The sequence below is a fragment of the Mobula birostris genome, chromosome 15, assembly GCF_030028105.1.
Source record: "Mobula birostris isolate sMobBir1 chromosome 15, sMobBir1.hap1, whole genome shotgun sequence".
In the NCBI taxonomy this organism is placed as follows: Eukaryota; Metazoa; Chordata; class Chondrichthyes; order Myliobatiformes; family Myliobatidae; genus Mobula; species Mobula birostris.
This window is the reverse complement of record NC_092384.1, coordinates 6,948,831-6,962,906: the sequence shown is the minus strand read 5'-3', so window position 1 is coordinate 6,962,906 and position 14,076 is coordinate 6,948,831. Positions and strand designations below refer to the sequence as shown.

General features: G+C 42.1%; 1 protein-coding gene across 1 annotated transcript in view; it reads right to left on the bottom strand.

Moving 5' to 3' along the window:
- Nucleotides 1-2,063: 2,063 nt before the first annotated feature.
- The window catches only part of cnot1 (CCR4-NOT transcription complex, subunit 1), a 220,410-nt gene continuing 208,397 nt past the window's right edge, over nucleotides 2,064-14,076 (bottom strand). The window contains 4 exon segments of the mRNA XM_072279270.1: nucleotides 2,064-2,420; nucleotides 3,506-3,640; nucleotides 3,962-4,094; nucleotides 11,460-11,640. Of these exon segments, the coding sequence (XP_072135371.1) occupies nucleotides 2,342-2,420; nucleotides 3,506-3,640; nucleotides 3,962-4,094; nucleotides 11,460-11,640 (528 nt within the window). The 3' untranslated portion in view covers nucleotides 2,064-2,341.

Sequence of the window (14,076 nt, the reverse complement as noted above, 5' to 3'; positions counted from 1 at the left end):
AGATTCTGGAATGGTTCCGAAAGGCTGGAAAACTGCAAATGTCACTTCATAAACGAGAAAATCTGCAGATGCTGGAAACCAAAGCAACACACATAATGCTAGAGCAACTCACCAGGCCAGTTAGCCTGACTTCAGTGGTTCAGAAGATGTTGAGTCCATTATTAAGGATGAGGTTTTGGGGCACTTGGAGGCAGGTGTATGATAAAATATACCAAAATCAGCCTGGAATTTAAATGATTAAACATAAAGCAGTTACAGGCCCTTTGGCCATGATGTTGTGCTGACATTTTAACCTACTCTCCAGATCAATCTAACCCTTCCTACGTAACCCTTCATTTTTCATCCACGTGCCTAAGTTTCTTAAATGTCCCTAACCTGCCTCTGACACCGCCCCCCCCATAATCTTAAAATTATGCCCCCTTGTATTAGCCACTTCCACCACAGGCAAAAAACCGCTGGCTGTCCCCTCTGATCCTCCTATGTTGCAGAGAGAAACGCCCGAGCTCACTCAACCTATCCTTGTAAACATGTCCTTTGGTCCAGGCAGCATCCTGGTAAATCTGTGCACCCTCACTAAAGCTTCCAGAACTGAAGACAATATTCCAAATATGGTTTATCCAGTGTTTTATTATATGATTAAGCTTTTTGGGGAAGTGACATAATACTTGGAAATAAGCTTATTGTTGTACTTAAAGGAGTCAAGACTGAAGGTTATATCTATAAATCAAACTGCTAGTGGAAAGTTAGGATAACACAACAAAGTAGATCCAGGCCATTACTCTTCAGAAGTGGTGGTTCAAAATTATCTCCTGCTGCAGTTGCAAGGCCCCATGGAGCCTCAGTATTTTCATGGGCACAAACAATAAAGATCTGATAAATTCTGCATAAACTGATGAGATCATTTACAGATGGTTGTGCAGGAAATAGATAGATACAGCATAGTAGAAATATTGACATCTGAAGTCTGCGATGGAGTTGAACAAGCCTCACTTACTGTCACAGTTCAACATACTGAGCATAAGGTGCTTGAAACAGAATACATTTTATTCCCCAGTGGGAACACCTTTTACTTTGGGTGCAGTCAAGAAAGGGATCTCACAGCTACTGAGCTAAATGTGATTGATGTTGCAATTTGGAAGGAACAAAAAGGCAGATAGTGTTGAATACTTGGCAGAGACTGGTTCTGAGCATGTAGTTCAGGTTTATCTCACAATTTTGTTCTCCACAATAAAGATCATATTGCTTCTACAAAACATGAATTATGATACAAATAGGTAAAGCTGTGGGTTGGCAATGTGATAAATAATTTTTTAAATTGAGATTCAGTTGTGTTCAGAACCAGCCCTATGTTATACAGTGAATGTAATCTGGCCTTTAGTGTCTAGAGGCAAGAAACGAAGAGGAGGTTGCTGCATGACATGGGTTTTAATGCATTAACTACAATATGCTTACATACAAGTGTTAAGTGGCAGAACTAGAGCCAAGGAAACTACAAAGACTACAAAATACAACACATGGACCAATACATTTACAAAACAACATTCAAAATCCTTACAAAATGGCCTGTATTGGTCCTTGGTTTCTTTTTACAAACTTAATCGACTTCATGCCGCAAAACTGGCTTATTTTTATCCCACAATTTACAGAATTCAGGGAGAACCTTTTATTTTCCTTTGCATTAACATAGTGAACTCCACAATCAGCCTGGACACTTCCTTTTAGTTAAAGGACTGAAGGAGCGGCTCATCTCAAAGACAAAAACCTTAAAAAATAAATCTTTTTGTAAACCATACTGAACCTCCATTCTAATCCGCTGGAGGACTTTAAATATGCAAGAACATGGGCAAATGAAAGTCAATACTGCTTTCCTCCTCTCCCTCCTCCCACCCCTCAACAAATAAAGAGCAGCTCCTGTCGCATCTCAGGAGGATCTGTGGCTGTAGTTTGGAACGGTGGGGAATCTATCCCAGACATGCTTCATCAATGTGTCATCAGCTGCCAACACCGGTAATAACTGGATAAAAGTCAGTTTAATACAATTTGCACAGATGGAGATAGTCCAGTTTAAGGTTGCACTCCCTTTTATTTACATTTTTATATCATTTCAAATGATATTCACAGCATTTGTTTTTTTTTTGGCCAAGTGACAAATGAAAAATGAAACGTCCAACATGAAATCAGCTCTTCACTGACCATTGTTCCTATGTCTGACTCATGCAGCTGACTGCATTTGATTGGAAGAACCAGCAAGTTACACAACCAATGACAGTTTTCAAGAAAAACACAGGCTGCTCATCACTCTCTCCACGTTGTTTCTCCAAGGAGGTATTGCTTTGCTGTTTTAACTTGCACCAGTGCCTTCCATTACTTGTTGTGCCTGCTTCTGTCCCATACAGCACTGAGCTACAGACTGGAACAACCTGTAAAATGGCCATCAGCCAGCAGAAAACAATTAGTCTAAGCAGAAAACAATGCAGCCTCAGGACATCTTGCTGTACACATACTTATGAAGTCATCACTGTTGTAATAAGGTGGGCAACATTCCAACTGTATGCACAGCAAGATACCACATTGAAAGAAACTATTGTTGGGCCATCAAAACTGACCAACCCTCTGCAGAATCCCCTTGCTCTTATCTAAATGTTCAGTTGGACTATCCACAACCACTGAGAAGGTCAGACAAGTCCTTGGTTCAGTGTCTTACCTGGAAAACGGCACCCAAATGTGGCAGGGATTAGGTGTTCAAGCTCCTAGAGTGTGTCTGTGCTCCCCGGGACCATGGTGCAACTACTTCTGTGCAGCACTCCCCCAACCATGATGCATCATGTACAATTTGCCCCCAAACTCTCACTGATGGATCACAAATAAGCCAAATTGGTCCAGTAGTATAAGTGTAACACCAGCTGCCAGATATAATTGATGCTGGGTTGGAATAAGCTGGGGAAAAAAAGGTCAAGAGTCCTTTTCTTTGTGATTAAATGTCTATCAGCATGACAAATGTAGTTATGACTAACACCATTCATGATGCCTCACATTAAGGAGTACAAATTGAGCACAAGCATAAGGATAAACACATTTAAGGAAAATAAAATTATTAATCATTGCAAACATTCACCTTTTAAATAGTGTGTGGTGTTTTAGGGAATGACAAAATCGAGAAGAAAAATAAGCTTACAGAGAGGCCAATAATCTTACAGAAAGAAAGCAGCAGGAAGACTGGAAGGATATAAATCCATAAACTGGACAAAGTGTTTGAGACAATCCAACCATCCCACTGTACAGTCCACCTTAGTTGTATTTCTGAAGGGTGTGGCCTGGCAATTGAAACAAGAAAACTCTCGACTAAGTCCTAGTTTGGTGCAATAGCGTACCTGGGGCTCGGGTCAGATATTTGGAGAGAGGTATAAGTTGCAACCTACAGAAGCAAAAGACAAACTCAATAACAAAGATCTGATATCCAAGGATGACTCAAGGAAAAAAAAAGATTAAAAACAAAAACACTTACTTCTCAATTTCAGGAGCACAGTGGACAAACTCATGGTTCCAGAACTTGAAGGCTGGATTTTTAATTAGTTCAATAAAGGTGATAAGGAGCCCCCATGGATGAGGTCTGTTTACAATCAGCCTTTCCAACAGGACCCTGGCAAAGAAAAAGCACAGTTACAATTAAAGCTCAATACTTTAGTGGTCAATCAGGGAAAGGTACGGAAGGCAACCTTAATTTATGAACTTGCCTCAAATCTACACCAAGATAGAATTGAATTAGATTTCTATATGTATGATTATATCCTAATTCAATCCCCCATACTTATTATGAAACTAATTTTTTGTAGTACTGTGATTCAACTCAGAAGTTTTGAGATACATCAAAAGGTCTTTTACAAATATAATCAAAAGAGTTGACAATTTCAGCCCAAATTTGATGTGTAGGGAATGGTGAGAGTTGTCCCCAGTTCCTCACCTGGTGATCTGTTCCTGGATTGCTTCTGTATTTGCTTCAGCAAACAGATACAGCATAGTGCAGCTGAAATAGTGAGTGTGGCTGTTAGGGTAACGCAGTTGATTGGCGATGGCATTCAGGAACAAGTATCGACCTTCAAGATGGAACAGATATTATTCCAGGTGGTCATTATTGAAAGATTAAAACTTAAACAATAAATATTTCTGAATACAAATGTATCAAGTCTGCCCTGCTCAAAACCCTACATGCAAAATCCCTCCCGAGCAACATAATCTCCCAAAGTGCATGCATAGAGGGAAAGCAGATAGTTGGGATAAACAGCACCTTTGTCATTTAAAACATGTCAAGACCAAACAACAACCACTCACTATGACCTTTTGTCTGGTACCAAGCTTGCTTTGTATCTGGCTACATTGTTATACACCTAAAGGAAACTGTATTACCTATTCCATTAAGTGACACAAGCAGTGATTAATTTGAAATCTGTGCAGACAAAGATCCCTCACCCTAACCCTAACCCAACAACAAAGTTAAGAGTCACAGAACACTACAGCACAGAAAAAGGCACTTTGGCTCAGCTAATCCGTACTGAACTATTATTCTTAAACACAAAACACCCGGCAGATGCTGGGGTCAAAGCAACACTCACAACACGCTGGAGGTCGGGCAGCATCCGTGGAAACCATCAGTCAACGTTTCGGGCCGGAACTATTATTCTGCCTTGTCCCATTGACCTGCACTTGGACTAAACCTCCTCTCCATGTACTTCAGTAAATTTCTCTTAAAGGGCTAAATTGAACCCACATCCACCACTTCTGGCAGCTCATTCTACTATTACACTACCCTCCACATTTCACTTTTCACACTTAACCCATGATCTCTAGTTCTAGACTCACCCAACCTCAGTTCAGAATGCCTGCTTGCCTTTGAACTAGCTATTTCCCTCAATTTCGTATACCTCCATCAAATCTCCCCTCATTCTTCCACATTTCAAGGAATAAAATCTGCACCTATTCAACCTTTCCCTGTAACTCATGTCCTCAAGAGCCAGCAACATCCTTGTCCTGCCCTTGCTGAGGTCAGCCAAACTCCATTCAAAAATGACACCAGAGCCTAGCTCCTCCGTTTTATTACAGACTCAATGACATAACATAGTGAATAAGGTGCTAGGAGGCTATTTCCTGAGTCTCCTGTCATTTTTGAATGGAGTTTGGCTGATGGTCTATTCGATTGACATCTCAGCGAGGGCAGTACAGTGAAAAAACAATGCTTTGGCTGGGGAAACAACAGAATGGCTTCAGACAGAAACTTCTTTCACTCCTAACACAAACCTCTGGCCCCTGCCAGCCAATGTGCTTTATACTTACTACTTCTTGGCAGCGCAGGAAGTGACCCAATACAGATCTGGAACTACTCATTAAAATAAAAGCTGAATGTTCTTAATGTAATTCAATGGCATGAAAGGCAGAACACCTCCCTGTCTGACCTTTGTGAGGTCACTACTAAATACTTTGCTGTGAAGTTTAACATCAGTCTGGGGAGAAGCAAAGTAACTTCTGAGGCAGATCTCAGTTCGATCCTAGCAAAACCTTAGTCTGTGGTCTTGACCTCTACCTCCTGGAGTCTTCCATATCTTCCAAGGAAGGCAGCAGTAATTTTAGCCAGAACTTGTAGAGAATTTGTACCCATTTCCATTGTCTACCAAGAAGATACTCATCCATAAAGTCTCTAAGTAGAAGGGGTATTCCAATCTTTTGAATGCATATCACTGCAGGTATAAATGGTGAGTCGGGGTCTGTGGAGACTGAAACAAGAGGTCTCACATTTATTATCGCTACAACCTCTGCCATAAGGGTGCAGAGGACTTCATGGGTAAGACAAGTGTTCTCCGGGAACAGCATAGAGGTAAGGATTCTTCTTGCCATCCCAATCTCACATCCCCATGAGCTGCCCGGGGAGGGGTGTTGAACTCCCACATGCATCTTTGTTGACTCAAGTACTTACAGTGGCATGCAAAAGTTTGGGCACCCCAGTCAAAATTTCTGTTACTGTGAATAGTTAAATGAGTAGAAGATGAACTGATCTCCAAAAGTCAGAGTTAAAGATGAAACATTCTTTTCAACATTTTAAGCAAGATCAGTGTATTATTTTTGTTTTGTACAATCTTAGAGTAAAAAACAACGAAAGGAGCACCATGCAAAAGTTTGGGCACCCCAGGAGATTTGAGCTCTCAGATAACTTTTACCAAGGTCTCAGACCTTAATTAGCTTGTTAGGGCTATAGCTTGTTCACAGTCACTGTTAGGAAAGGTCAGGTGATGCAAATTTCAAAGCTTTATAAATACCCTGACTCCTCAAACCTTGTCCCAACAATCAGCAGCCATGGGCTCCTCTAAGCAGCTACCTAGCACTCTGAAAATTAAAATAAATGATGCCCACAAAGCAGGAGAAGGCTATAAGAAGATAGCAAAGCGACTTCAGGTAGCCGTTTCCTCAGTTCGTAATATAATTAAGAAATGGCAGTTAACAGGAACGATGGAGGTCAAGTTGAGGTCTGGAAGACCAAGAAAACTTTCCGAGATAACTACTTGTAGGATTGCTAGAAAGGCAAATCAAAACCCCCGTTCGACTGCAAAAGACCTTCAGGAAGATTTAGCAGACCCTGGAGTGGTGGTGCACTGTTCTACTGTGCAGCGACACCTGCACAAATACAACCTTCATGGAAGAGTCATTAGAAGAAAACCTTTCCTGCGTCCTCACCACAAAATTCAGTGTCAGAAGTTTGCAAAGGAACATCTAAACAAGCCTGATGCATTTTGGAAACAAGTCCTGTGGACTGAAGTAAAAATAGAACTTATTGGTCACAATGAGCAAAGGTATGTTCGGAGAAAAAAGGGTGCAGAATTTCATGAAAAGAACACCTCTCCAACTGTTATACGTCCTTAATATGGACGCTGCCTTTCTGAGACACCACTCCTTGAAGATGTCCTGGATACTTTGTAGGCTAGTACCCAAAATGGAGCCAACTAAATTTATCACTCTTTGCAGCTTCTTTCAGTCCTGTGCTGTAGCACACCCCCCATACCAGACAGTGATGCAGCCTGTCAGAATGCTCTCCACTGTACGCCTATAGAAGTTTTTGAGTGTATTTGTTGACATACTAAATCTCTTCAAACTCCTAATGAAGTATAGTCGCTGTCTTGCCTTCTGCATCGATTACAATATAAGTATCTGTAACTGCATCGATATGTTGGGACCAGGTTAGATCCTCAGAGATCTTGACACCCAGGAAATTGAAGCTGCTCACTCTCTCTACTTCTGATCCCTCTATGAGGATTAGTATGTGTTCCTTCATCTTACTCTTCCTGAAGTCCACAATCAGCTCTTTCGTCTTACTGATGTTGAGTGCCAGGTTGTTGCTGTGACACCAGTCTGCCAGTTGGCATATCTTGCTCCTGTATGCCCTTTTGTCTCCATCTGAGATTCTACCAACAGTGGTTGTATCGCCAGCAAATTTATAGGTGGTATTTGAGCTATGCCTAGCCACACAGTCATGTGTATATAGAGAGTAGAGCAGTCTTTGCTCTAAACTCCTGCATTATCTATGTGGGTGTGGCTTATCGCTTTTTTTTTAAAACAAGAGTCCACATGCAAATCGTCAACAGAAGTGATCTCCATCTTGCAGAGAAAAACGGAGCTTTTTGTGCTGTAATCCTTGAAGATAGATCTGTCTGATTTCCTCAGCGCACTGCTGCTACATAGAACAGTGAAGCTGGGGTTGTTTCTTTTGCGTGCCTCATAGCAGATAAACCCCGTGAAGTAATTGAATGGAGGAAAATAGCTGCTATTCCTTGAATCTCGAACCGATGGATATCCACTTTTCCTGGAGCCCATGGGGAGGTTCTCCACTACAGGGCCGATGCTGTGGGCAGTGCCCAAGTAGGGCAAGCCCGGCAAGTACCCCTCTTCTTTAGCAGACTGATGTTCCATGAGGAGGTCTCCCAGTTCCCTTAACTTGACATGGTCCTTGGCAGAGATTCCAGGAAAAATGGAGACTCTTCAATAATTTCTGGTGTGACATAATATTCCAGGAGCTGTTTTCAGGCCTTCTCTAGATCTGTGACAAGGTTACGTACGTGCACTGAGCATACCTGCTTGACATGCTCACAGGATTCTTTGCTGAGTCTCTATCAGTAGATCCAACACTTTTGTTGCTGCGAGGCCAAGGTTCCTAGTGATACTGCTGAATGACTGCTTCTCAGGTTTGTAATCAAACTGGTACAGGCTTGTGCTCACTAAGTCACAGTGAGCCAGGTATTGTGCAAGGAGTTCTGTTGCAGGTGCTGGGCTGGTGGAAGCTGCCCCATCCTGGGGCACAAACAACTGGGCTGCAGCACCCAGTGGCACGCCATAGGGGTACTGAGATGACCTAACCTAACATCCTTTTTCTGTTCATTCTTCCCGAGGAGGGTCCATGCAATGGAATTTTCTGAAGTGGTATGAAAGTACTGACAAATGTGTTGTCAGCAAAAGGTAGCTTACTGATTCTGTTGGCGTGATCCATCTTCTGAAGGAGTTCGCCATGTAATAAAGCAGCCGTTGGAAAACACTGAAGTTCGGGAAGTGGTTGAAAAAGCTGTTTGGTTCTGTGACACGCAAATTCAAGCTGTGGTTTCAAGTATTCGCAATGCCCTTTTCTGACACCGCTTTGTTAGCCCTTTCTAACGTCACCGCTCCCTCCGGTTGCTCAGCTGCCTCTAAGACCTTGACCTGTGCAATGGCTACAGCTGCCTCTTGGTGAAAGGTTAGTGCACTTCGTTCAGCCTCTAATTTTGCCTCATTTAAAAGCAGTTCTGCCTTTTCCATAAAAGTTGCTGGTGAACGCAGCAGGCCAGGTAGCATCTCTAGGAAGAGGTGCAGTCGACATTTCGGGCCGAGACCCTTTGTCAGGAGGGTCCTGACGAAGGGTCTCGGCGTGAAACGTTGACTGTACCTCTTCCTAGAGATGCTGCCTGGCCTGCTGCGTTCACCAGCAACTTTGATGCGTGTTGCTTGAAATTCCAGCATCTGCAGATTTCCTCATGTCTGCCTTTTCCATCTTAAGTTTTGCCTCCCTCTCAGCATATGAAGTGTGTGCATTTGCCCCCTCTGCCTTTCCATGGGCTCTAGCTGCACTAGCAGATGAAACTGATGTACAGGAACTCTTAAATCTAGATACGGAAGCATTATCACTAGCTTGTGATCCATGATGCAGTTTTTAGATGCAAGGATGTTTCAACTGTAGCTGCAGTTGTCGAAGCACCAGCTGATCTGTGCTTTTTAAGACCATAAGATATAGGAGCAGAAGTAGGCCATTCAGCCCAATCATGGGCTGATCCAATTCTTCCAGTCTTCCCCACTCCCCTGCCTTCTCCCCATACCCTTTGATGCCCTGGCTAATCAAGAACCTATCAATCTCTGCCTTAAATGCACCCAATGACTTGGCCTCCACAGCTGCTCATGGCAACAAATCCACAGATTTACTGCCCTCTGACTAAAGTAATTTCACCACATCTCTGTTCTAAGTGAACGTCCTTCAATCCTGAAGTCATGCCCTCTTGTCCTGGAATCCCCTACCATGGGAAATTACTTTGCCATATCCAATCTGTTCATGCCTTTTAACATTTAGAATGTTTCTATGAGATACCCCCTCATTCTCCTGAACTCCAGGGAATACAGCCCAAGAGCTGCCAGACATTCCTCATACAGTAACCCTTTCATTCCTGGAATCATTCTTGTGAATCTTCTCTGAACCCTCTCCAATGTCAGTATATCCTTTCTAAAATAAAGAGCCCAAATATCATATCCATGCTCTTATATTCTATACCTCTAGAAATAAATGCAAAAATTACTTTTGCCTTCTTCACCACCAACTCAACTTAGAGGTTAACCTTAAGGGTATCCTGCATAAGGACTCCTAAGTCTCTTTGCATCTCTGCATTTTGAATTCTCTCCCCATCTAAATAATAGTCTGCCTGTTTATTTCTTCCACCAAAGTGCATGACCATACAATTCCCAATATTGCACTTCATTGGCCACTTCTTTACCTAGTCCCCTAAACTATCTAAGTCTCTCTGCAGGCTCTGTTTCCTCAACACTACCTGTTCCACAACCTATCTTTGTATTATCGGCAAATTTAGCCACAAATCCATTAATTCCATAGTCCAAACCACTGACATAGATCGTAAAAAGCAGCAGTCCCAACACCGACCCCCGTGGAACTCCACTGGTAACCGGGGGCCAGCCAGAATAGGTTCCTCTTATTCCCACTCTCTGCTTTCTGCCAACCAACCAATGCTCCACCCATGCTCGTAACTTCCCCGTAATTCCATGGGCTCTTATCTTGCTAAGCAGCCTCATGTGTGGCACCTTGTCAAAGGCCTTCTGAAAATCCAAGTACCTCACATCTACTGCATCTCCTTTGCTTGTAATTTCGTCAAAGAATTGCAGTTGGTTTGTTAGGAAACCATGCTGGCTTTGGCCTATCTTGTCATGTCCCTCCAGGTACTCCATAATGTCATCCTTAACAATCAATTTCAATAACTTCCCAACCACTGATGTCAGGCTAACAGGTCTATAGTTTCCTTTCTGCTGCCTCCCACCCTTCTTAAATAGCGGAGTAAAATTTGCAATTTTGCAGTCATCTGGTACAATGTCAGAATCTATCAATTCTTGAAAGATCATTGTTAATGCCTCCGCAAACTCTCCAGCTACTTCCTTCAGAACCCGAGGTTGCATTCCATCAGGTCCAGGAGATTTATCCACCCTCAGACCATTAAGCTTCCTGAGCACCTTCTCAGTCATAATTTTCACTGCACACACTACAGACTTCTTCTACTGTGAAGACTAATGCAAAATACACATTCAGTTCCTCTGCCATCTCTGAGTCTCTCATTACAATATCTCCAAAGCCATTTTCTATTGGGTCCCATATCTACCCTCAACTCTCTTTTACCCTTTATATACTTAAAAAAGCTTTCAGTATCTTTTTTGATATCAGCCACCAGCTTCCTTTCATAATTCATCTTTACCTTCCCAATGCTGGCAGTTTTATTTGTTTGGAATACTAGAGATAGAGACAACCTTATGGGAACACATCCCAAATCAACAGGTAATGAGGACCAAGTGTACACCACATTTTGCGTCAATTCTAATATATGAAAAAATCCATCACATGTTTTAAAAGTTAAAAGGACAGGAAGAATGGGACAGAAGGGAGGGCTGTTTCAGAAAAAAGGCAAACAAGCCAATTTGTTAGACACCCTTAGCCAAAACTCCAAATTCAACCACAGCATTCACTTGCTGCTTGGGCATTGGTCAGTTAAGTCACTATCACTCTACATGACTCAAATTCACTTCCCTAAACAAAACACTCAGTGGGTACTGTTCTAACACCAACTGTTCATTAAAATGAAAAACGGAGAAAAAAAATAGATATTAGAATTTGACCAGTTCCTTACCTTCTGTATCAAGATCCACAGCCAGGTTCTGGAAGATGTCCATATGTGCCGAGTGCGTGATGGTGCTCATGGATGGCGTACTGCCCTTGTTATGGATGTGAGCAATCGCCTGCGTTCCCACATACAGCACCAGGGCATTTATTAGTTGAATGTTGTACCGGTTACCAGGTTCGTTTGATACCTGAGGTACAGAGATTAGTTTAAATTCACTTGGATAAACTAGTTTATATTTGGTGGTACAGTAATCAGAAGCAGGAGACTCACACTAATGTTACTTCTTTGTGGAAATGGATCGACGAGAGCAATTGTACTTCCCTCCACTGGTGTTCTAGCAGAGATCCACTCATTCAAAACACATCACCTTACCTGACTGGCAGGACATTTCAGCAATAAGGCTAGTGTTTGGGCATTGGTCAGTTAAGTCACTAACAGTCTATGTGCCTCAGGTTCACATTTGCACTACTCACTAAACGAGACACCCAATGGGTACTGCTCTGATGCCACCTGTTCATTAAATGGAATGAACCCTTATATTGCTATGCAACACACACAAAATGCTGGAGGAACTCAGCAGGCCAGGCAGTATCTATGGAAAAGAGTACAACTGATGTTTCAGGCAGAGACCCTGTATCAGGATACCCGTGCTGCTTGGATTTCCAACATCTACAGATTTTCTCTTGTTTGTCTTATATTTCTAGTCAAGCTTTAGTTTACTCCAATTCTAACAGTTTAAAAATGCTGAGAGAAATAGTATTGCAACTCCATTCTTAAAACATACTTAACCTTTTGGCTACAGGACACACGATCTGACCATATTTTCTAAAACAGGTACCGCTAATATTAAATGAGAGTATAAGGGACTCCCCTCAGGCCCCTGCACTCCAGAAGAAACAACACAAGTTTGTCCAACTTCCAAACTCAGACAGCATTTTGGCAAAGCTTTCCAAGGCCTCAACCTTCCTGTAATGTGACAACCAGAACTGTACACAATACTCCAGGTGCAGCCTAATCAAAGTTTTATACAGCTGCACATGGCTTCCTTTTATACTCAACAGCCCAAGTTACAAAGGCAAGCAAGCATGCCACTCTACCTTATCTATCCCAGATGAAGTTTATTCTGGCCAAGTTGAAGACCAGCCAATATTACAGACCATCCAACTGTCAGTGGGTTTTCTTGGGGTGCTCTTGTTTCCTCCCACAGTCCAAAGATGGCTCGGTTAGTAGTTAATTGGTAATCATAAATTGTCCTGTGATTAAGCAAGAGGCTAAACTGGGAGTTGCTGGGTGGCACAGGTCAAAGGGCTTATGCTGCTCTGTATCTCAATAAATAAATAGATCTACTTGTGTTACCATTTTGTACATCTTGTGACACATTTTGTGTTACCCTCTGTACATCAATGCTTCTCAGGACTTCTAAAGTTTCACTTATTAACTTGACTGGAAAAAACTCCATCTGCCATTTTTCCATTCATATCTACTACTACTATGTCGATTCAGACCTAGGGGGCCTGAGATAAGGCAATTAAGAATTGTAGATAAGGCATTCATATCTACAATTGATCATTATCCTGCTGTATTGTTTGACAATGTTCTGCACTACCTGCAACTCTATCAACATTGATGGCATTACAAACTTACTAATCAGACATCTACATTTTTGCCCAAATAAGAGGTCCCAGTACTATTCCAACAGAACACACTGTTCAGACCTCCAGCTGGGGGAGAAAAAAACACCCCTTCAGCACTACCCAGTCTTCCACAACAAAGCCAATTTTGAACCTGATCTACCAAGTCATCATGGATCCCATGCATCTTTAGCTTACTGGATCAGCTTGCCATGAGTGACCTTGCCAAATGCCTTACTGAAGCAGACATTCTTTGCCTCAACTTCAATCATCTTGACACCCCCTCAAAATGCCCACCTCTGTAAGATCACCCCTGCACAAAACCATGCCATCACTAATTCTTTTCCAAATGAGTAAATCCTATCCATAATAATCCTCTTCAACTGCTTTCCTACCACTGTTTTGAGGCTCACCAGCCTATAAGTTCCTAGATTATTCCTATTGGGCTTTTTAAACTAAGGAACAACACTGGCTACTCACATCTTTGTCAACATGCGGGTCGATTGGGAAAATCAGGATGGCAATGGATCCCAAGAAAGTGATTTGTTCAATGCCCAAGAGATAGCTTTTTAGAGCAGTTTGTCATTGATCAGCTAAACTGGATTGGGTGATTTGTAATGAACCACAGGCGATTAGGGAGGTTAAGGTAAAGGAACCCTTAGTGATCATAATATGACCGAGTTCAACTTGAAATCTGATAGGGGAAAGTAGAAGTCTGATGCAGCAGTATTTCAGTGGAGTAAATGAAATTGCAGTGGTATGATAGAGGAATTGGCCAAAGTAAATTGGAAGGAGATGCTAGCAGGGAAAACAGCAGAGCAGCAATGGCTTGAGTTTCTGGGGAAATGAGAAAAGCGCAAGATAAATGCATTCCAAAAACAAAGAAATATTCAAATGGCAAAATAATACAACCATGGCTGAGAAGGGAAGTCAAAAGCAAACGTAAAAGCCAAAGTGGAGACAGCAGCCAGAGAACTGGAAATAAATTGATC